This window comes from Equus asinus, chromosome 7 (genome assembly GCF_041296235.1).
Source record: "Equus asinus isolate D_3611 breed Donkey chromosome 7, EquAss-T2T_v2, whole genome shotgun sequence".
NCBI lineage: Eukaryota > Metazoa > Chordata > Mammalia > Perissodactyla > Equidae > Equus > Equus asinus.
In genome coordinates this window covers 78,158,793-78,183,986 of record NC_091796.1, presented here as the reverse complement: position 1 = coordinate 78,183,986, position 25,194 = coordinate 78,158,793, and the positions used below count along the sequence as shown (strand labels likewise).

General features: G+C 38.9%; 1 protein-coding gene across 7 annotated transcripts in view; it reads right to left on the bottom strand.

Moving 5' to 3' along the window:
• EXD2 (exonuclease 3'-5' domain containing 2) overlaps positions 1–25,194 on the bottom strand; it is a 96,647-nt gene that overhangs the window by 13,298 nt on the left and 58,155 nt on the right. For 4 of the 7 annotated variants that reach the window (XM_044773860.2, XM_044773861.2, XM_044773862.2 and 1 more), the window contains 3 exons: positions 15,060–15,442; positions 4,465–4,721; positions 701–827 (listed from right to left, as the gene is read on the bottom strand). In XM_044773860.2, coding sequence (XP_044629795.1) covers positions 701–827; positions 4,465–4,721; positions 15,060–15,395 — 720 coding nt within the window. In that variant the 5' untranslated portion in view covers positions 15,396–15,442. The remainder of the gene's footprint in view (positions 1–700; positions 828–4,464; positions 4,722–15,059; positions 15,443–25,194) is intronic. The other 3 variants (XM_070513864.1, XM_014867211.3, XM_014867212.3) reach the window with 2 other exon arrangements.

Here is a 25,194-nt window from a genome sequence, read left to right as displayed (position 1 = left end):
TACAAAATAAGAAAGAGTTGGGGCCAGCCCAGTGGTGCAGCAGTTAAGTGCGCACATTCCACTTCAGCGGCCCAGGGTTCGCCAGTTCAGATCCTAGGTGTGGACATGGCACTGCTTGGCATGCCATGCTGTGGTAGGCGTCCCACATATAAAGTAGAGGAAGATGGGCACGGATGTTAGCTCAGGGCCAGTCTCCCTCAGCAAAAAGAGGAGGATTGCCAGCACATGTTAGCTCAGGGCTAATCTTCCTCAAAAAAAACACAAAGAGTAATATATGCATGTAATTTAAAAATATAATGGTAATTACCAGGAACAAATGAAATTGGTTGCCTCTAAAGAAGGAAGAGCAATCAGGAGCAGTGGGAGGAAGGCCGAGAATTACTGTTTCTTATAAGTCTTATAACACTTTGACTTATTAAATTATGCACTTGCATTCATGATAAAAAAATGACATGTTCTCAAATGCCTGGCATATAGTAAATGCTCAAAAAAATAAAATAGAATAGAGACTCTTACCCTTTTATTTAAGTGGAACCTACATTATTATAGACCAGTTATCTTGGAAATCATCAGACAATGAGTCTACTTTGAGGCATCTATGCCCAATACTTATATCATATTTTAGAATTAGAATTTTAAAAACAATTATACTTCACAAGCAATGGCTCTTCCATTCTTCCACTACTCTGATAAGAAGTACCTGGTCCTCAGTAAGATTCTCAGCATCCCAGTTGCTGCAACGAAGTAGAAGGGACTTGTCAAGGGGAAAGTTCAAAACAGTCTCAGCGAGTGATTTCAGGCTAAGCCCATTACAGAGCAAATTGTTTCTACAAGAAATACATAAAATCAAGTGTGAAAAATAGGCAAAGGATGACTACAGGCAAATCAAAAAAGACACAGAAAAGGCCAATAAACAGATGATAGATATTCAATCTTACTAGACACTTCATAAAATAAAAATTATATATAATTTTTTGATCTATCAGATTGTAAAGATTTTTTAAAATATCTACACTATTGGTGGAGCATGAAGAATCAGTCTAATCTAAAATTTGTGAACTTTACATTTATACAACCCTTATGAAAACAGTTTAACAATAAATAGCTATCAAAATTTTGAACATGACAATTCTCTGATTCAACAATTCCACTTCTAGGAATTTATCCTAAGGACAAAGGTATATAAAACAATCTTATCTGCAGCACTATTTATAGCAGCAAAGAATTGGAAACAACCTAAATGCCCATCAACAGAAGACTGATTAAACTCCATACAGCTACTAAAACTAAGGAAGTGGATCTATATTGATGTGAAAAGATGTCCATGACATACTAGGTAAAAACAGACTGTGAAAGAAAACGTGTTTGCTTTCTGTTAATACATACACTACAATACTACATAAGAAATGTGGGTCTGCGATTCCAGGTATGTGAGAGAGAGGAAGCACAAAGACATACTAGAAAGATATTCATCAAATGTTAGTGATATTATCTCTAATATCTAATAGTGATATTACCTCTAACATCACTAACATTTGGGATTTGAGGTGATTATATATCTCCATTATGTTTTCATATATTTGAATTGGCTAGTGATCATGTATTACTTTTCAAATTTGAAAAATAAGGCTATTTTCACTGAGGGGGTGAAGGTACAATAAAAACAAATAATAACCTTTCTGCTCTTCAAATACTTTGATTAAAATAGCTGCAGGATGGTGAAAAAAATCAATTTGTCAAGGATTGGAGATTCCAAACAAGAGATAAACATGTTAAGAACAAGCAGGTCTACAAAAGTGGAGCTGACTTCCTGGTACCCAGCAAGAGACGAGAAGTTTCAGAGCAGGAAGGTTGGGGGTGGAGGTCCCTGTCAGCGTTACGACAGGCAGGATTCCCTCAGGTACAGCAGGAAATGAAATCATTATAACAGTGAAGAACAGGAAGTCTTCCCTTACAAAAACAACTAGTAAACTGATGGATTTCATCACCCCTAAAAAGCACTGACTGACCAAAAAGTAAAAAAAAAGATCCAGACACACTTAGGTAAAATACACAAGGTCTTGGTTCAATTCATGGCAATTACGGATTTGGGGAAGACATAAAACTTTCTTTTGTTTTATTAGAAGTTACAAAAGTAATGAATGCTTATTATTAAAAATTCAGACAATAAAGCAGCATACTGGGTGACAAGTGAAAGCCCTGCATCCCACTCCCCACTCCTCAGGAATAATGACTCCTAACAGCATGCTGGGGCCCCTCCAGGCTTTTTCTAGGCACAAACAGATGGTTAGATGGAGAAGTAGATAGAGTTTTTTGATATTTGTTTTGTTTTTTGTCCTACAACTTTCTCTATCACTTAATGTATCAGAGACCTCCTTCCACGACAGTAAATACAAAGGTCCTTATTTCATTCTTTTAAATAGCTGTGAAATTTTTCAGGCATGGATATTCCATAACTTTTGAAATCATACCCTCATTGAAGAACAGTACTTAGTTTTTGTGTATTTAATTCCATTTAGGTCATCTTTTTTTAAATGTCATATTTGGGAAGGTTCACATTTCTTGAGGGTGAATTAAAAACAAGACACCACTTTTGCCACTTCAAAGTTTCACTAGGAAAGATTCCAAAATCATATACCATAACCTCTATAATAAATCATCTTCAGTTAACATATAATAAAATATATAAATAGGATGAAGAAAAGAAAACAGTGTTACCAAAGAACAACTGTGCCCCCTCCCAAAGTCAGCTGAAGGTAACACCTACGGCAAACCTCAGGAGCAACCTATAGCTAAGAGGGCTAAGTATAACTTTTGCACTAAAATATCACATTTCTTACACTATGATGTCACAAAACTTTAATTTTACTACTAAAGTATTCAATAATAAAATAAGAATATTTTAAATTTTAATAAAATTTCATTAAAAATTGAAAGGGCTGATAAATGCTTCATTCTTATTTTTAAAGAAGTTCATGGTAATATTAGCTTTGGCCCAATTCTTATTTTGACACTTGGCCATTCTGCATTTAGCCAAACAGAGAATTCAGTGCACCTCTAATTTCTAGATATTCATAGAGAGGATTGTAATTACATAGGAAGATCTGGACGGACAAACCCATTGGATGATGGTGCTGAAGGTGGTAGTGATGCTGATGAGGACGATGACGTAATAGTTGAAATTTACACAGTACTCTCTGTATGTCAAACACTGTTGCTAAGTCCTTTACATAGCTGATCTCATTCAATTCTCACACCAATCCTGTGAAGTGGGAACATCAGTACGTCTGCTTTACAGATGAGGGAACTGAAGAAGAGTGAGGTTTGGCAACTTGCCAAAGGTCACCCAGCCTGTAAGTGGCAGATGGGACTCCCTCCCACACAGTCTGCTCCAGAGTCAATCTAGCCACTCCGCACACCGCCTAAACAGCAGAGAGTAATAGTGCGTGCCTCCGGGGAGGCGGTGCCAGAGGGAGGAGGGTCTGATGACAGGTGGCCTTTGCTGTTAGACTCCAAATACTTCAAATTTAGGCAAGAAAAAGAAAGAAAAGGTATCCAAACTGGAAAGGTTAATAATTTTAAATACAGTAAATATTTTAATGTTACCTGAAAAAAATTGATACTTTATTTATGAGTTATTTTTACATTAGCCAAACTACTAAGCTAAAATTTCATTTCATACTAAAAGATTATGGTAAACCCAGATTTTAATCAGGCCTTCTTAGTTTATCAAATCCTCTAGCCTTTTAATGTGTCATTTAAGGCAGGGAGAGAGGCTGTTTCAGTCCACATTCTTAAAACAAGGACCTGTATGCATACACGAGAAGGTAATTGTGACTCCCTAACAGAAAAGGTAGAACAGAATTTCCACAGGAACAGAATTCCAAGGGGAAGGGAAATCTCTCTTCCTGGCAGTAAAGGGTTAGGTCTACTACCATTTTTGGCCTAAAGCAGGGTGAGCCAGGGTTGCAATGGGAGAGGTGGGGACTCTGGCAAGTTGAATGGAGCATGCTCATCTAAAGAGAACAGCTGCTCCCCAGCCAGTTGTTGCCATCTAAAACCGTTGACCTCATGTAGTCAAATCATCTAATTTTTCAAGGGAAGCTAGAAATAAAGATTTTTACATTAAATCTTCTGTATTTAAACTAAAGTTTCCAAAAAATATCATATGGGAAAAAAACAAAAACAACAAAACATCTGCAGCTCTAATTTAGCCAGTGGGGCCATCAGTTTATAACCTGTAGCTTACAGAGACACCTTATTAACGTTTCATCTAAAAAGACCAATTCTAGGTAACTAAAGTTTTTTCAGAAGTTAGAGTATTTCCTCACAAATATGCATCTCAGAAGGTTCGAGGCTTCTAAAGAATTTTAGATGCTGTATTACTGAGTCTCAGTAATCTACAAATCTTGCTAAAATATCTTCCCCACAGGACAGGAATTCCAGCATTCAGACAAACCATACCTCTGCCTCATGGCTAGGTATCGGAGGTCCAGGCACCCCTTAACAACGAGGCCATAGTCCTGCAGAAGCTTGCTGGCATCTTCTGAACATCCTACTCCAACTTTTAAAATAGTGTCATCGGCCAAAATGTCCAGTAACGTTTTTGGTAGTGTTTTTCCTCCACAGACCAGCTTGGGCAAGCGAACCAAGACACAGAAGCCACTTGGGGAGGCCATTTGAAGGAGTGACAGAGGACTGGCTTTGCCTTCCAAATTCACCTGCAACAGAGGAAAACGGCCAGAGTTCACACTGTAACACAGCACCAAGCACAACACGAAACTGGCAAAAAAGTCTACGAGGTACTTCCTTAACTTCCCAAAGTGAGCAGCTAACCGGATTGTGATTCAAACCTAAGGATGAGCGTATGTTAACAAACGCAACAGACTCAGTCAAGCAGCAGCCTAAGCAAAGGTTACTGAAGGCCCAAACAGGAGCCTGAAATATGAGCAGTGCATAAATAGGGACCAGCTGGCACGGAAGAGCGCTGGGGTACGCACTGGCAGAGTCATGTGAAACATACTGGTTTTAAAAGGCCACGGAGTAGAATGCCAAACGAAACATACTCTTTTCATTATCTAAACTCCCTAACATAGGCGCTAGTATCTCATTTACCTCATCATCACTGCCTCAAGATCCAATTTTTAAAAAGAGGTAGGAAATACAGTACTATAAATAAGTGGTATTGCCAATATAATAAAATCCTAGGAGCACAAAGTGCTTTCTCAGCATTTTATGGTCACAAATGTTGCTCATAAAAGAAAAAATGTACATTGTGTATAAGCTAGGATCCTTCTATCTTAAGAAATGAAAAAACTTTATATATTAACTGATCTAGATTTAATTTTTGTGAGGTAATAAACTGGAGAAAATGGTGAAAGCCAAGGAAGTTATTTCCAGAAAAATTTACATACAAAATTCACATTAATTAAAGGTTCCCTAAAGTGATCCACCGAACCCAGGTTAAGCATCCAATAAATTCCAATCCTCATTTTTCAGGAGAGGAAATTTAAAGCCTAAAACCGTAGCAGTTTGCCCAAACACAGAGAGAGAGAATGGCAAATTCAGCACTAGAAACTGAATTTCCCAGTCTCTAGAACAATAGTTCTCAACCAAGAGTGATTTTGCTCCCCCTACCCCCACCCCCGGGGACATCCAGCAAGGTCTGGAGAAATTTTTGATTGTCACAACTTGGAGGAGGGTACAGTGGCATCTAGTAGTTAGAGGCTAGAACGCTGCTAAACATCCTACAATGTCCAGGACAGCCCCTCAAAGAACCAGTTCTCTCACCACCATGTATCAGTGCGCCGGGCACTGCACCAGGCGCCACTTGGATATAAAGTTACAGAAGAGGTGGGACCTGCCTAAAGGATTATAACCTCATAGGTGGAGTATGATACACATAAGCTCACACCTGTAGAGATGACATGGTAAATACCGAAGGAGTGGTTCACACATAGTTTACAAGTACTCAGAAGAGAGGTATTTCACAGTTGAGGTGATCAAAATCACAGAGGGGAAACAGTCAAGATCACAAAGAGTTGCTGCTAAAAACAAAATTCAGGAGGGCCTTCACCCTCAACTTCTACTTTAGTGCCAAGTAAAACCGCAATTCCCCAAGATTCCCCCGCTCAGGCTCTGCTCTATCAGTGAGGGCATTTCCGCATCCTCCCGTGAAAGCGTGCCAGTTTGATCTCTAATGTGTCTGTTTCTTGGGGTTCGGCCAAGGTGAAAAAGACCTACAAAAAACTTGACTACTGGCTTCTATTATATACCAATTCATCGAGATGTGGCCAAACTGCCATTTTAAATGAGTAATTCCCTCCCTCTGTGATACCAGCTCTCTCCAAGAAAAAGCTGTAAATCTCTACTTCCAATATTTAGCACTGCTCATTTGACATAATCCTCACTGTGAATTCCTAAGGCCGGATCTTTGTACATCTTTTCAGTCAGGTTCCATTTTCTAAAATACATTAAATAAATAGAGACACAGAGATAGGTAAGTTGTCTTTTTAACACTGTTTCTGGATTGTGCTTAAGATCCAATGTATCATAAATTTCTCCCACTAGGAATCCAAATGTTTATGATTCCACTAGATACCAAATTTACACTGAACGTGTAATTGGAAGAATAATGCTTCTAACAGTCAGTTTGGCTTAAAAAAAAATCTATATTTATTTCTCATATTTCCCCCTTTTGCTTTCTTTTTTTTTTTTTAAGATTTTATTTTTTCCTTTTTCTCCCCAAAGCCCCCCAGTGCACAGCTGTATATTCTTCTGTGGGTCCTTCTAGTTGTGGCATGTGGGACACCGCTTCAGCGTGGCTCGATGAGCAGTGCCATGTCGGCACCCAGGATGCGAACCAACAAAACACTGGGCCGCCTGCAGCGGAGCGCACGAACTTAACCACTCAGCCACGGGGCCAGCCCCATCCCCTTTTGCTTTCTAATGTCTTTTAGCCTTGACATCACTTACTACTCATGGAAAACAATGGAACCCTTGGCTTACCAATGTTATATCTAATAGGAAAAAAATGACATTTTAATTTCATTAGCATTATTTAATCCAGTGGTTTCTGATTTTTTTTTTGATTAGTCAATTCATATAAAAAGTATTTGGGACATACACTATATATGCATATGGACTTATAAATTATATACTGATGTGTTAGAGACACTATTAAATATATACAAAAGAATTTTAAATGAATGATGCGATCAATCATTTATAGACAAAATTTCTAACACTTTTTCTGTATTTCAGTGATTCACTTAGAGAGCACTGGTTTAGAGATCCTCCTTCCTAAGGGCCAGTGGATAATCCATTTTAGCTTCAGGATTCTTAAAAGTCCAGAGCTGATAAAACTTTCTGGAAAAGCCCGTGATTCTTTAAATGACCCCAGGATGGCAGCAGAGAGTAAAGAATGATCTGGGGCCATATTCCAGGCTGGAACAGGTTAACTAATGAGCACCCCTAGTCTGTGGAGTTTATCTATTAGTTAAATTAATACCACGACTTTGAGACAGGAATGAGCTTGCCTTGTTCAAGTGACAGAATGAAGACCCAATGAGGTTAGAAAGTAATAAGAGGATGGGAAGAAAACAGGAAACAAAATCAGAGGTGTTGAGAGAGACCAGAGCATGTAAGTCCTTAATAACATGTAAGTAAAACATCTTGGTTTTATCAAAGCAATGGGAGGGTTTTAAGCAGAAGACTGACATGATCTGATGTGCATTTTAGAAGACCACTTTGGTTACTGTACGGAGAAGAGATTCTAGGTGCACAAGAGTCCAAGAGGAGGCCAGTCAGGAAGCTACTGCAAACGTCCAGACGAGAGACACTTGAGGCTGGACTAGGGAGAAGGTAGAGATGTGGAGAAGCAGACGGGTGCAAAATCTATTCTGAAGATAGCTCTGGTAATACTCTCTAAATGGGAAGGGAAGAGAGGGGTTAGTAGTAAGGAAAAGGGAGTGGACCTCAGGCAGGACTGAAGCCTGGGCCTGCAGAAGGATGCTCTTGGGAAAGTAATCTTCACTTCATACATTCTTTACTGCATCAATTATTTGTACCTGTTAAGCAAGGACGTCTGTAGTCAGAAACTCCAGAAAAAATCAGGCAAGAGACAGGGGCCAGGAAGATATTTAACATATCTGGGGCCAGCCCCGTGGCTGAGCAGTTAGGTTTGTGCGCTCCACTTTGGCAGCCCAGGGTTTCACTAGTTTGGATCCTGGGCACGGACATGGCACCGCTCATCAGGCCACGCTGAGGTGGCATGCCACATAGCACAACCAGAAGGACCTACAACTAGAATATACAGCTACATACTGGGGGGCTTTGGGGAGAAGAAAAAAAAAAGATTGGCAACAGATGTTCGCTCAGGTGCCAATCTTTAAAAAAAAAGAAAAGATATTTAACATACCCACCCCCACCTCCCCAGGAGAAAGGCAATAACAGCTTCTAAAACATGGCAGCATCCTCATTTTGTGCAGGTGAGTTATCCATAGTTGTACATCACCATGGTAACTCTAGGGGATCTGGAAACCATGCCTCTATTTTGCAACAAGTGTTAGTTCCTGCATTCCATAACCACTTCTTTGAATTTCCATATATTTTGGCATTAAAGAAACAACATACTATACCTGCCTATCTGTGTGTTTGACTTTCAATGATATCACTTCTGTTAGAAAACCCTTAGTGGGGAGGATGTCTCCCTGATTTTAATCTTAAAGGCAGAGAAGACTAGGGATAATACAGGTTTGGGAAGAAAAATCAAGAGTTCTGTTAGGAACACGTTCAGTTTGAGATGACTATTAGACCTTCAAGGGGAGACGTCAAGGAGGCAGGTGGATAAAAAAGGCTAGAGTTCTAATTTCGAGTCATGAGCATATGGATGATATTTAAAGCTATAAAAGTAGATGAGATCACTTAGGCAAAGAATGTAGATTAGAGGACATAAATTAGTGGTCCATGGACCCATATGCTAACCCACAGATGTGTTAAATATTATTTTTTGGTCTCCATATATTTAAAAACTTGTGCCAGAATTTAAAAATTAGTAGAGTTTACATTTTCTTAAAATCTATATTCCAAGTTTTTCTTAAAAGAAGTGGACAATCTGGCAACACGTACAGCAGCTTCCTCTTTTATATAAGGCATGAATTCTCTCATTCACCAGAATGTCTTCTAAACACTGAAGGCAACTATCATTTTTCATTTCTCATTTATTTGTACACCACTGTTTTCCTAATACAAAGGAATAATTCTCAATATCTCTGTCTCTATCAAAACTGGGAAAATGGAAGATAGATCATACAGGCCTTGTGTTTAAAGAAAAAGTGAAGGAGCATACTTCTTCATGAAATTTAAGAAAATTCTTATGTATCCCAAAATGCAAACAATCACTCTACATCCTTCATTTACATTTTCTGTCTGGACCTCGTAGGAATCTGAGTTTGCAGTCTCTGGGGTGGACACAGAAGGACCAAGCCTGAGCCATCTCAGTATTTAGAAGTCAGGTAGAAGGGGGACCAGAAAAGGAAAAAGAGGAAAGAACAGTAAGACAGGAGATAGGAGAATGTGAGGGCATAAAAGCCAAGAAGAGAGTGTCTAGCGTAGGAATTGTGCAGATGCTCTTGAGAGCTAGAATAATATGAGTCCAAACAAGTGTCCATTGGATTAGAAAACAACAAAGCCATCAACTTCAACAGCGTCAGTGGAGTAGTACGGTAGGATGTCAGATTAAAGTAGGCTGAAGAATAAATGGAGAACAGCAAATTATACCCAAGTGAGTAGAAGAAAAGAAATAATAGAGAAAGAGCAAAAATCAATGAACTAGAACACAAACATACAATAAAGATCAACAAAGCCAGAAGTTGGTACTTTGAAAAGACTAATAAAATTGATAAACCCATAGAATGAGTAATCAACAAAAAAAGGGAAAAGCACAAATAAGCAATGTCAAGAATGAAAAAGGAGCCATCCCTACAAATCTACCAGACAGGAAAAAATATTGTCAGAGGATATTATAAACAAGTTTATACTTATAATTTTAAGATTTGAAACAGGACAGATTCAGATGAAAAAAACTAATCAAAACAGACTTCAAGAAACAGAAAATATGAACCACCCCAGAACTATTACAGAAACTGAAGCCATATTTCAAAAACTTCCTTAAAAGAACACTTCAGATGGCCTCACCAGATCCTAATCAAACATTTAATGAGTGAGTCTTACACAGACTCTTCCAGGGAACATTTAAATAAGGAACAGCCCTAACCTGTTGTCTGAGGCCAGCATAACTGCATCAAAATCTGACAAGGTCATTTTCAGAAAGCAAAATTATAAGCCCATATCACTCATGAACACAGATTTTTTTTAATCCTCTAAAAAACATTAGCAAAATGAATTTGACAATGTATACAAAGAATACAACATGGTGACCAACTTGGATTTATCTTAGGAATTCGAAAATCAACATATTTCACCACAACAGAATAAATAAGAAAAACTACATAGTCATCTCAAGACACACAGAAAAAGCACTTGATAAAATTCAACAACTATTCATGATTTTAAAAAAACTCTTACCTAAAATCGTCCCCTTTGCAACAACATGGATGAACCCTGAGGGTATTATGTTAAGCAAAATAAGCCAATCAGAGAAAGACAAACACCGTATGATTTCACTCATATGTGGAAGATAAACAAACTCATGCACAAAGAGAACAGATTAGTGGTTACCAGAGGGGAAGGGGGTGGGGGCAGGGCGAAATGGGTAAAGGGGCACATAGGCAGGGTGACGGATAAAAACTAGACTATTGGTGGTTAGCATGATGCAGTCTATACAGAAACTGATATATTTAATGTACACCTGAAATTACCCAATGCTATAAACCAATATGGCCTAAAAAAATTATAATAAAAATCTGGGTAGGTCCAGGCCTGCAAGAAACAGATCTAAAAAGAACACCCTTTAGTAAAAAACAAAACAAAACAAATTATTATTTTATCAAACCAAAAATAGAACTGAATGTATTTAATCTGGTAAAAGGATCTACAAACAAACCTACTGCAGATATCATGTCAATATGACAATGCTGAAGGCAAAACGTTGAATAGAACCACTTCCGAAAACAGTTGGAAACCACGGGTACACTCTTACACTACTGATAAAGTAAGGTAAGGAGGGCAAATTAGTTAAAACTACCTTGGAAAACAGTTTTGACTATCTGTAAAAGTTAAAGATACATATATAAACTCTACAACCCAGGACTCCACTCATAGACGCCTATGCCAATAATAATGAATGCACACGTTCGTTGCAGCATTTCTTTGTAAGAGCCCCAAACCATGAACAACTCAAATGTCCATCAGTACTACAATAGATGAATAAATTGTCATGTATTTATACAACGGATCACTACATGGCAATCAATCACAGTCACACACAACAGAGGTAAATCTCACAAACCTAAGGTCAAGCAACAGAACCCAGATACAAAAGAATATATATTTGATGGTTTCATTTATATTAAATTTAAAAAGCAGACAAAACTAAATTACAATAGTTAGGGATGCATGCTTGAGTAATAAAAGTATAAAGAAAAATAAGAAAGTAACTATCATGAAATCAGGATAACAGTAACCCTTAGAGGGGAGGGGAGAGACAACGATCACAAGGGGTGCAAGGGCAGCTTCTGGGGTACTGGCAACCTTCTGTTTCTTGACCTAGTTTCTAGTTCCACAGCTGTTCTCTTTAGATAAATCATTTAGCTGTTTATTTTTGTTTCAGGCACTTTTCTTGATGTGTTTTATTTCACAATAAAAAGGTAAAAAAAAAAAAAAAGACTCAACGGGCAAGTTAAACACCAGATTAGACAAAGCTAAAGAAAGAAAAAGGGAACTGTCAAAGAGACCTGAAGAAATTGTGCAGAATGAATCCAGAGACTAAGATACGTGAACTATACAAGAGATTACAGACATGTAGGATTGCATGAAAAGTTGAGAATACAACTGATCAAATTCCAGCAAGAAAGAATGAGGAGGAGGAGGGAAAAAAAGAAGAAAAAACAAGGTAAAGACAATCTTCAAAGAGAATTTTAACTTTAATAAAAGACACCTATCCTTATATCCAGATCTCTCTCTGAATCTCAATATGGAAGTACAGAAAGAAGACGGTGCCTAGTCTCATCCCAGTAAATCTTCAGAACCACAAACTCAAAGAGAATATCTTAAAAGGAGATAACAAAAAATTAGATTACTTATAAGGAATCAACATTCAGACTGACAGTTATTTTCAACAGCAACAATGGAAGCCAGAAGACAATGGAATACTAGCTTGAAAATGATAATAAGTTTCCAAGCTAGAATTTTATATCCAGTGAAAATATCTTTCAAGATCAAGAGCATAAAACAGACACTTTCAAAATAATAACAATGATAATAAGTTTATTATCAATGAGCCCTCAAGAAATGAACTTCTGAAGGATGACCTTAAAGAAAATGATTCCAGGGGCCAGTCTGGTGGCATAGTGGTTAAGTTCAGCACACTCTGCTTTGGTGGCCCAGGTTCACAGGTTCGGATCCCAGGTGAGGACCTACACTACTCATCAAGCCATGATGCGGCGGTGACCCACATACAAAATAGAGGAAAGATTGGCACAGGTGTTAGCTCAGGGTCAATCTTCCTCAAGCAAAAAGAGGAAGATTGGCAACAGATGTTAGCTCAGGGCCAATCTTCCTCACCAAAAAAAAAAAAAGAGAGAGAAAGAAAGAAAAGAAAAGAAAAGAAAGAAAATGATTCTAAAAAGATCTGAGAGAAAAGGAGAGACGAGCAAAGAAAAGGGTAAGTAGTGGCTGGCCCCGTGGCCAAATGGTTAAAATTCCATGCGCTCTGCTTTGGCAGCCTGGGTTTGTGGTTTCAGATCCTGGGTTTGGACCACTCCACTCATCAGCCATGCTGTGGAGGTGTCCCACATACAAAAGAGAGGAGGACTGGCACAGACGTTAGCTCAGGGCTAATCTTCCTCAAGTAAAAACAAAACAAAACAAAAAAGGATTGAAACAGATGTTAGCTCAAGGTGAATCTTCCTCACACACGCAAAAAAAGAAGGGTAAACACTTTGGCAAATCAAAACAAATACTGACTGTCTAAAACAAGAACAAAAACAATAACTAAACAAACACACAAAGCAAATGAAAGAGAAAGGGAAACAGAAATGGAAGAAAGGAGAGAACAAACATGGATGACTTTCACGAAGTTTTTCAGGGTAGCAGCTATCAGGGAAATGCAGTCACACCCGAAGGAGATGTGGCATCCAGCAAGAGTTCAACACCTATTGAAAGTCAAAATGAAGTGAGTTTTGGATTATTTGCCACTTTAATTTATCCTCGAGTCTGCACAGTGATTCAATGTATTACCATTAAGTCAAGCGCTGTTACTAACTATTCACCTCACACTACCCCGTAGCTGCTACAGTTACACTTCATTTAGTTGGAATAATCCCGATATTCACAAATGTGAATTTTCCTAAGCTACTAAAGCTCACTGTCTACTAATGTTTTCTTCTATTGTTGTTGGTGTAAATATTTCTAAAGTGATATAGAAATAAGTAAATATTTCTAAAACGATATAATTTCTTATACAGAATCAACTAAAAGTACCTAATCTTTCTTGATGGCCCAAGGTCAATGGTATAAACGACTACTACTATTGCTGATGTACAGAAATACCCAGTAGCTAAGGTGAAGGGCCTGGGTGACTACTAAACACTGCTCTCTTCTTGGTCGTCACTGAATTGCATCTGGCAGCCCTTCCTACCGCCTCTGACCTTGTGGCAGCTATTCTGCTTAGGGCCTCTTTTGATTACATTTCCTGGCTCTTGGCTGTACTCTGGATATCCAGAAGACATATGTCAGGGATGTTGGCAAGGTATTATGCTGAATTAACAAAAGATGATAACTATGATTTATTTACATTTTTGTAATATCTTCTGTGTCAAGGAGATTAAAGTTCACTCTGTGAATCAGAAGGATGGAAGAGCAGGGGTAACACATTATCCTCACCACAATGATGAAACAACTCCCCAAAGTAAAGCTATTAGAAAAATCAACCAGATGGCTAGAAAGCCCTGGGCTCAAATGCTGGTTACTGGCTTTGTGGCCTTGGACAAGTAACTAAACTTTTTTATGCCTCTGTTTCCTATCTGTAAAGTGAAGATAATAACAGTTTCTTCCTACATACGATTATTGTGAAAATTAAATGAGATGATGCAAACAAAACAGCACAGTGTCTGGCTTGGAGTAAACAATGTTTCAAATTTTAACTGTTATCTTTTTAAATCCTAATTTGTGTAATAATTCCCATTTAAACAGACTTCCTTAACTACATTCTCCACAGCATCCTTAGGAAAATACTAACAAAAATATCAATAGTAGCTATTACTGAACATTTACTATGTGTTAAAATTGTGCTGAAGTCTTTATAGGGGTGATCTATCTGAAGCCTTAGGAAAGCCCTGGGAGGCAGATGCCATTACAGCCCTATTACAAACAAGTACACTGACCTCAGGGAGGGCAAGGAGCTTGTCCAAGTCTACAGACAGTAAGTGGTAAAATGGAACTCATACAGCTCTGACTCCAGGATCCATGATTATAAGCACTCCCCTGTCCAGAGAAGAGAAGCAGCTTCTCCTTCTGCTAAAATCTACTTACAAACAAGTTGTGAACAAGCCAATTCTCCTTTAATCTTATACTCTACTTGACTATTCAAGGTCCCTAGTTGGAAAAGCAGAAAAGATTTATTTGTTTCATTTCACTTTCTTTTTTTTAAAGATTTTATTTTTCCTTTTTCTCCCAAAGCCCCCCGGTACATAGTTGTGTATTTTTAGTTGTGGGTCCTTCTAGTTGTGGCATATGGGACGCCGCCTCAGCAAGGCTTGATGAGTGGTGCCATGTCTGTGCCCAGGATTTGAAGTGGCGAAACCCTGGGCCACCTCAGCGGAGCGTGAATGTAACCACTCGGCCACGGGGCCGGCCCCTCATTTTGCTTTTTAACTTACCCACTCACAGTCAATTCCAAGTACCGGGAAATCTTCTAGCTCACTCCTCAGCAAGGGCTCGATCTGATCCCACTCTGCCCCGTGAGACACAGTCACCACCTTTGCCTCGAGGATCTTCTCCTCCCACGAGGCTCTGGGGGCACTGGGGCGCAGCTGCTCTTCTTCCGGAGGGGGCGGCTCTCTCCTGTCTCGTGCTTGCTGCTGCTGCTGCCGCCGCCGCAGGGTCACACAACTCGTTTTACTTCTCCGGCGCTGGATGCCTTTCCAGAGGACAAACCCCCCCACAGCCACACCAAGAAGGGTGGTCACTGTCAAAGCCACTAAGTGTCTCGACATCTTTGACTTTTCCGCTGTCTAGGAAAGCATATCACTAATCCCACAACCTGCAAAACAAATGCAACAATATGTTTACACACAGAATTTAAACCAATATGGAAACTAGTTTTCCCCTAAAAAGTATTCCATTCCAATCCATGTGCCAGCAAACTAAAAAACTGCTACACCTTTCCACATGAAACAGTGATATGTTAATTTTCTCACTTTCCTACCTTCTGTACTCCATCTCCATCTCCATTCTCACCTGGGGAAACCCCCTTGCTCTCTACCAGTTGCCCGGAGCTCTCCTAACCACATAAGATCATGTCAGTCAAAACAATAAGCTGGACTCTCACTTCCACTTGCTGATCTATTAGTGAGCAAATTTCAGTTCACGGGTCTTCTTCAACGTGTTTGCACTTTAAACCTTCAATCTCTAACAGCTGAATGGAAACTTCTGCTTTTCAATGAAAAAACTGAATCATCTGTAAGTTGGGGGGAAGATTTCTTTGCTTTTCTGGAAGGTGTGGCCAGTGGGGGACAAAGCACACAGGCTTGAGTAAGCGTGGATTTTCTGTTGCTCCAGAAGTCTCCGTAGTTCTCCATAGAAACAGACTCAGTTATTGAGGGTGAGCTAGGGCAGAACAAAAAGGAAGGCGGGACTAGAAAAGAAAAGGACAGAGCTTAGAGAGAGATCCAAGACGCTCAGGAGGAGCCTGCAAATTGAAATGTCCATAGGGTCAAGACAGGGTAACATAAGCAAGTAAAGCAAGCCAAGCACAAGAAAAGTGACACAGATGCCCCAGTAAATACGTAGGAACCATCTTCATTTCTACCATGAAATAGTCTCCTTATCATTTGTCTTATAACATGGTTTTCTCCATCTTTTTTTTTCCTATTTTTGACAGAGAAATAGGTATATAGTACTATTCTGTACTATTTAAAAAACCACAGTAAAAGCATAACAATAAATGGGAAGCGGCCCTTGGCCTCAGTGATGGAGACGAAACATGGAACAGCAACCACCGAGCACGAGCTGACTGATCCTGTTCGGGAAGAAGGCCCAGTGCCTTCAGATAACTTGAGTATTCAAGGGAAGTCAGATATCGGGATTTTACGTGAAATGTCACCATTTTCAAGTGTCAGCAGCAAATTCACAGTTTTTAAAACACTGTGCCAACCAAACAAAAACACTCTGGGCTCTGGGCTACCCATCTGTGGGCTCTGGTCTAAAATCTGTATTGCCCACAGACTCAGCGATCTGCCAGACTCCACCTACACTTCTCTATGGCTGAGGGTTTCTCATAGAATGTGTACTGTTTTTATCACTTTTAAAAAGATTCAACAGCAAAGTTTTAAAAATAATTTAATATCTACAACAACCCTGGGCTATAATCATGCCTACAGAAATATCGGCATTGGAGAGGAAAAATGGAATCACAACAATTATTACACTACTAACGAAAATAGTAAAATGGCTACCCTTTTTAAAAACTATTGGGGGCCAGCCCCATGGCCAAGTGGTTAAGTTCACATGCTCTGCTTCGGCAGCCCAGGGTTTCGCCGGTTTGGATCCTGGGAGCAGACACGGCACTGCTCATCAAGCCATGCTGAGGTGGCGTCCCACATGTCACAACTAGAAGGACCCACAACTAAAAATACATGACTATGTACCAGGGGACTTTGGGAGAAAAGGTAAAAATTTAAAAAAAAATCTTTGAAAAAAAACAACAAAAAAAACTATTGGCTTTACTGCGGAAACTGTGCTAAGTACTCATATATACTTTCTCCTAAACTTTTACTGAAAAGGAAACTGAGGCTTAATGAGATTAAAGAACTTGCACAGAGAGATTTCCTAATTAAAATAATCTGAGAAAGGAGGGAGAAATATAAAAAAATAATAAATTTTTTAAAAAAATAAAATAATCTGAGAAGATATAAAAACTCTTCCCTTTCCCATGCTAAACAATACAAATGCTGGAGACAACACTGAGAAGATAAAAGTTTAATACACAATCGAACTCAAAAAGAAGAAAGGGAAATCATCAGAAATGGAAGAGTGGAAGCCCCAGGGGTGGGAGATAACGCTGGGCAGAGATAAAGCTGGTCCATCAGCAGCCCAGGGACAGACGTCTAGGCCACAGAACCAGGGCGTAGCTGGGACCCAAGAGAGTGCCACCTTGTCCATGAACAGGAACCTGAAAGTGTGCACCCACCGTGGCCCAGGCCAGCCACCTGCTCAAGGCTGAGAGCACGACCAGAGTCCCTCAGGAGAGAGCACACCCTCAAGCCTGCACTCTGGACCGGTACAGGGCCCAAGTTATTATTATCCTCCTAAAAGGAAACCCTAAGGAAGGAACTAAAACTAAAATGGTCAGAATTGGTGAATTCTGTTGGGACCAGGCAGAGTCGATCATAAAACTGTTTCATATACACATGTTTCTACCATGCAGGAAACATGCCAGACCTCCCCAGGAGACCAGTCCCTAGATGAGCACTCACCAACAGATCAAAACAAAAGCGAGAAACCCCAGCCAAGCAGGACAGATCAGAGCCATCAAACAAAAATACCCACATCTGAGATCCGAAAGGGCCTTGAAAGTAAGAACATTCAGGGAAATAAAGGAAAATAAAATCTAAAACATGCAGAGGAGGCAACAGAAAGTAGAAATTCTACATATGAAAAATATCAGTTAAAATTTTTTAATACTCAATACACAGGCGAAACAGCAGATCAGACATACAGAGAGAGAGAGTTACGGAATTGAAGAGAAACGTGAGGAAGTTACTTAGAACGTAGCCCAGAGACAAGGAGGTAGAAAACATAACAGCGGAGCATGGAGGATGGATTGGGAAACTCAATATCCACATAATGAAGATTTGGAAGACGAAGGAGGTCAGATTTGGTAGAGTTCTCTGAGTCCCAAGCTGGATAAGTTAAATTCGCCCACAAAAAGATTTGTATAAGTTCACCAAGAAGACATAACACTTATAAGCACATATATACACCCAACACAGGAGCACAAAAGTACACAAAGCAACTATTAACAAACCAAAAAGGAGATATTAATGACAACACAATAATAGCAGGGGACCTTAACACCCCACTTACATCAATGGACAGATCATCCAGACAGACAGCCAACAAGGAAACAGTAGATTTAAACAAAAAACTAGACTAGATGGACTTAACAGATATATACAGAACACTTCATCCAAAAATAACAGATACACATTCTTTTCAAGTGCACATGGAACATTTTCAAAGACAGACCATATGTTGGGAAACAAGGCAAGCCTCAATAAATTTAACAAGACTGAAATCATATCAATGGGGCCAGCCCGGTGGCATAATGGTTAAGTTCATGTGCTCTGCTTCAGTGGCCCGGGGTTCACAGGTTTGGATCCTGGGAGCAGACTTAGCAGCATTGCTCACCAAGCCATGCCATGACGGCATCCAAAAAAAATAGGGTAAGACTGATACAGATGTTAGCTCAGTGGCAATCTTTCTCAAGCAAAAACAGAAAGATTGGCAACAGATGTTAGCTCAGGGCCAATCTTCCTCACATACAAAAAAAAAAAAAGAAATCCTATCGAGTACCTTTTCTGATCATAATGCTATGAAACTAGAAATCAACCACAAGAAAAAAGCTGGGAAAGTGACAAACGTGGAGAGCAAACAACATGCTACTGAACAACCAATGGATCACTGAAGAAATTAAAGGAGAAAAAAAAATATCTGGAGACAAATGAGAATGAAAATACACCATACCAACTCACATGGGATGCAGCTAGAGCGGTCCTAAGAGGGAAATTCTTGGCAATACAGGCCCATCTTAAAAAACAAGAAAAATCTCAAACACACAATCTTAAACTACACTTAACAGAATTAGAAAAAGAACAACAAACACAGCCCAAAGTCAGCAGAAAGAGGGAAATAATAAAAATGAGAGCAGAAATAAATGAAATTGAAACCAGAAAAACAGTAGAAAGGATCAATGAAACAAAGAGCTGGTTCTTTGAGAAGATAAACACAATTGACAAACTCTTAGCCAGACTCACTAAGAAAAAGAGAGAGAAGGCTCAAATAAATAAAATTAGAAATGAAAGAGGAGAACTTATAACAGATACCACAGAAATACAGAGGATTATAAGAGAATACTGTGAAAAAACTATATGCCAACAAATTGGACAATCTAGAAGAAATGGATAAATTCTTAGACTCATACAACCTCCCAAAACAGAACCAAGAAGAAATAGAGAATCTGAATAGACTAATCACAATAAAGAGATTGAAACAGTAATCAAAAACCTGCCCAAAAATAAAAGTCCAGGAACAGATGGCTTCCCTGGGAAAATTCTACCAAACATTCAAAGAAGATTTAATACCTATCCTTCTCAAACTATTCCAAAAAATTGAGGACGACAAAATACTTCCTAACACATTCTATGAGGCCAACATCACCCTGATCAAAAGCCAGAGATGGACAACACAAAGAAGGAAAATTACAGGCCAATATCGCTGATGAACACAGATGTAAAAATCCACAACAAAATACTGGCAAACTGAATACAGCAATACATTAAAAAGATCATATACCATGATCAAGTGTGATTTATACCAGGGATGTAGGGATGGTTCAACATCTGCAAATCCATGTGATATACCTCATTAACAAAAGGATGAATAAAAACCACAAGATCATCTCAATAGATGTACAGAAAGCATTCGACAGGATCCAACATCCACTTATGATAAAAACTCTCAACAAAATGAGTATAGAAGGAAAGTACCTCAACATAATAAAGGCCATATATGACAAACCCACAGCCAATATCACACTCAACAGGGAAAAAGTACAAGCCATCCCTCTGAGAACAGAAACAAGACAAGGGTGACCATTCTTGCCACTCTTATTCAACATAGTCCTGGAGGTGTTGGCCAGAGCAATTAGGCAAGAAAAAGAAATAAAAGGAATCAAAATAGGCAATGAAGAAGTGAAACTCTTGCTATTTGCAGATGACATGATTTTATACATAGAAAACCCTAAAGAATCCATAGGAAAAGTATTAGAAATACTCAACAACAGCAAAGTTACAGGGTACAAAATCAATTACAAAAAACAGCTGCATTTCTATACACTAAAAATGAACTAGCCGAAAGAGAACTCAAGAATACAATCCCATTTATAATTGCAACAAAAAGAATAAAGTATTTGGGAATAAATTTAACCAAGGAGGTGAAAGACCTATACAATGAAAACTGTAAGACACTATTGAAAGAAATCAACATGACATAAAGAAATGGAAAGAGATTCCATGCACATGGATTGGAAGAGTAAATATAGTTAAAATGTCCATACTAACAAAAGCAATCTACAGATTCAATGCAATCCCAATCAAAATCCCAATGACGTTCTTCATAGAAATAGAACAAAGAATCCTAAAATTCATATGGGGCAAGAAAAGACCCTGAATAGCTAAAGAAATCATGAGAAAAAAGAACAAAGCTGGAGGCACCACAATCCCTGATTTCAAAATACACTGCAAAGCTATAGTAATCAAAACAGCATGGTGCTGGTACAAAAACAGGCACACAGATCAGTGGAACAGAATTGAAAGCCCAGGAATAAAACCACACATCTACAGATAGCTAATCTTCGACAAAGAAGCTAAGAACATACAATGGAGAAAGGAAAGTCTCTTCAATAAATGGTGTTGGGAAAACTGGACAGCCACATGCAAAAGAATGAAGATGCCATTATCTTTCACCATACACAAAAATTAACTCAAAATGGATCAAAGACTTGAAGGTAAGACATGAAACCATACAACTCCTAGAAGAAAATATAGGCAGTACACTCTCTGACATCAGTCTTAGACGGATCTTTTCGAATACCATGTCTACATGGACAAGGGAAACAAAAGAAAAAATAAACAAGTGGGATTTCATCAGACTAAAGAGCTTCTGCAAGGCAAAGGACACCAGGAACAAAACAAAAAGACAACCCACTGACTGAGAGAAAACTTTCATAAGTCACATATTATCTCCAAAATATATAAAGTGGGTTAACATCCAAAATATATAAAGAATGCACACAAATGAACAACAAAAAACAGACAATGCAATCAAAAAATGCACAGAGGATATGAACAGACAATTTTCCAAAGAAGATACACAGAAAGCCAATAAGCACATGAAAAGATGCTCAAAATCACGAATCATAAGGGAAATGCAAATCAAAACTACACTAAGATATCACCCTACACTCATTAGAATGGCTATAATCACCAAGACAAAAAATAACAAATGTTGGAGAGGTTGTGGAGAAAAGGGAACCCTCATACACTGCTGGTGGGAATGCAAACTGGTGCAGCCCCTATGGAAAACAGTATGGAGATTCCTTGAAAAACTAAAAATAGAATTACCATACGACCCAGCTATCCTACTACTGGGTATTTATCCAAAGAACTTGAAATCAACAATGCAAAGAGACTTATGCACCCTATGTCCATTGTAGCATTAGTCACAATAGCCAAGACGGGAAGCAACCCAAGTGCCCATCAACTGATGATTGGATAAAGATGTGGTATATATACAATGGAATAGTGCTCAGCCTTCAAAAAAGACAAAATTTTCCCATTTACAACGTGAATGGACCTTGAGGGTATTATGTTAAGTGAAATAAGCCAGATAGAGAAAGGCAAACACCCCATGATTTCACTCACATGAGGAAGATAAACATGTGGACAAAGAGAACAGATTAGTGGTTACCAGAGGGAAAGGGGTGTTGGGTGGTGGGCATAAGGGGTAAATGGGCACATATATATTGAGACTGACAAATGATAATGTACAACTGAAATTTCACAATGTTATAAACTATTATGGTCTTAATAAAAAATATATAAAAATCATTCTAGTTCATGGGCTGTGCAAAACAGGCAGAAGACCAGATCTAAGGAAAAAAAAACCAAAAAAGACACTAAAATGCTCATAAAGGAAGTGGATTCACAATGACAAAGAGAATGGCACTGGGCAATGAGCAGATGCGAGATTTTAACCCAAATCTATAAGACAAAAAGTGGTCAGAGAGGCGCTAGGGAGTGGCCTGGTGGTGTAGTAGTTAAGTTTGCACGCTCCACTTCAGCAACCCAGAGGTCATGGGTTCGGATCACAGGTGCGGACCTACACACCACTCATCAAGCCATGCTGTGGCAGGGTCCCACATACAAAATAGAGGAAGATGGGCACAGATGTTAGCTCAGGGACAGTCTTCCTCAAGCAAAAAGAGGAAGATTAGCAACAGATGTTAGCTCAGTGCCAATTTTCCTCACCAAAAAAAAAAAAGTGGTCAACCAATATGCCCTATGGAATCCTGAAGAGGCAGTGAAGATTATAAGGGAGCCATGATGCTGAAAACTAATGTGTTATTTGAAAAATGTAGAATGTAGTGCATCTTCTACCCCTTAATCCACAAGTGACTACCTGGAGGCAGGGAGCTTCCCAAAGGCAACAATTGCTGTCCTTTCTATCACCATATATTAACTTGGCTTGTTAGTGGATTTCCTATATGGAATAACATATCATGTATGCTTTGGTGTCTGACTTCTTTTGCTCATCATCCACGTTACTGGATGAATAGAAGCTTATTTCTTTCTTTGTTGAGGCTATTCCATTGTGTGGATCTACCACAATGTGTTTATTCATTTTCCTGTTGATGGACATTTGGGTTGATTCCAGTTTGTAACTAGCATGAACAAAGTTGCTGTTCCTGTACACACACACACACAAAAAGATGTATAAGAATGTTCTTAACAGCTTTATTCCTAACAGCCAAAACCTGGAAACAGCCCAAGTGGTGGGTACATCCATACAATGGAATACTACTCAGCAATAAAAAGGAATGAATTACTGATACACGCAACATGGATGAATCTCAAAAAACATTAGACTGAGTGAAAGAAGCCAGACACAAAAGAGGTACTGTATGGTTCTCTTTATATAAAGTTCTAGAACAGCTAAAACTAATCTATGGTAGAAAAAAATCTGAACACTAGTTGCCTCTGGGGGAGGAGAGTACAGGGAACAGACATTTAAGCTGAGCACTGAATAAGTGAAAAGGAGCCAGTCATGCCAAATTCTACAGAAGGGCATTTCAGGCATGAGAGAACTTTCCGGAACTGTGGTAAAGTTCCCTGTCTTGATGGGGGTTTGGCTTATGCAGGTGTACGCATTTGCCAAAATTCAGAGATCTTTCTGATTTTTCTCCTGTTGGCCTGACTGATGAATGAATAACTATTGGTTTATTCACTGTCTCTCTTTCCCACTAGAATGTAAACCCCATGACACAGGGATCCTAACTGGCTTCTTTACCACCACATACATCCCTAGCAACTAGCACAGAGCTGACAACAAGAAGTATTTATAGAATGAACAAAACTCAATTCAAGGTATTATATGTTAACATTTTATGATTTCTCTAATTCAATCATCGAATTACAAAAATCTATTCAAATGAAAAATTTTTTTTCCCTTGTTGAGCCTTGATGCTATAAAACAGCAGTATGGTTCAATACCGGGCTAGGAGTGAGAAAAATCAAATCTTGTATTATAGACTGAATATGTGTCCCTCCAAAACACATATGTTGAAACCCTATCCCCTAATGTGATGGTATTAGGAGGTGGGGCCTTTGGAAGGCAATTAGGATTAGACGAGGTCGTGAGGGTGGAGCCCTTGAGAATGGGATCAGAGGCCACATAAAAGTCAGAAGAGAGCATGCTTCCTTTCTGTGATCTCTGCCATGTGAGGACACAAGGAGAGGTCAGGAGTCACAACCCGGAAAAGAGCTCTCATCAGGACCAAGCCATGCTGGCACCCTGATCTCCGACTTGCAGCCTCCAGAACTGTGAGAAATAAATTTCTGTTTACAAGCCACCCAGTCTGTGGTATTCTATTATAGCAGCCCGAACAGACTAAGACACCTTGCTAAAGGCTCGCTCCGGAATCCAAACCTTTCAATGCCTCGCCATCTCCTGTGACTTAATCTGCCATTCTTGTTTTTTTTAATTGCATAAAATAATTAAACAGCAAACTGATAACAGTGGTTACATAAGGTAGTAGGATTATAAACAATTCTGATTTTTCAAATTCTGTATGAGTACGTATATATTCATAATTAGAGAAAAACAAGTTTTTTTTAATGGGGCTTTTTAGCGATAGACAATGTAAATATTCCACTTAACACTTAAGACAGACGATTATATTCCTGAAATAAATCCTGTTTTAATGAATTAAACAAATATGTCAATGTGTCAGAGAGTAGCATAAGGTAGAGGATAGCAACAGGGACCCTAGAGTCTAATACCCTGGGTTCAAATCCCACCTCTGCCACTTGCTAGCTATTATACAAACTTGGACAATTTAGTGAAATTCTCTAAGCCCCAGTTTCCTTATCGGTAAATGGGAAAGACAGTATCTACCATGTAGGATCATTGCGAGGCTTCAGTAAGATGATCAATATACTTCACCCAGCACATTGGCTAGCACATTAGGGTTCAACAAATGTTGCCAATTACTACCACTGGGGTTCTACAAACCACAGAACTCCCATCAAAAGGAAAAAAAGAATCACAGAGTTAAAATTTAGGAGCCAAATTCAGCTCCCATACAATTCAAGAATCCTTTCCGTGCTAATCCTGACAGATCACGACCTGGTTTCTACCTGAATATTCTAAGAATGGAGTTCATTACCTCAAGAGGCAGCTTTTATTGAAAAGTCCTTGTATTCTCTAAAAGTTCCCTACATAGAGATTGCTCTC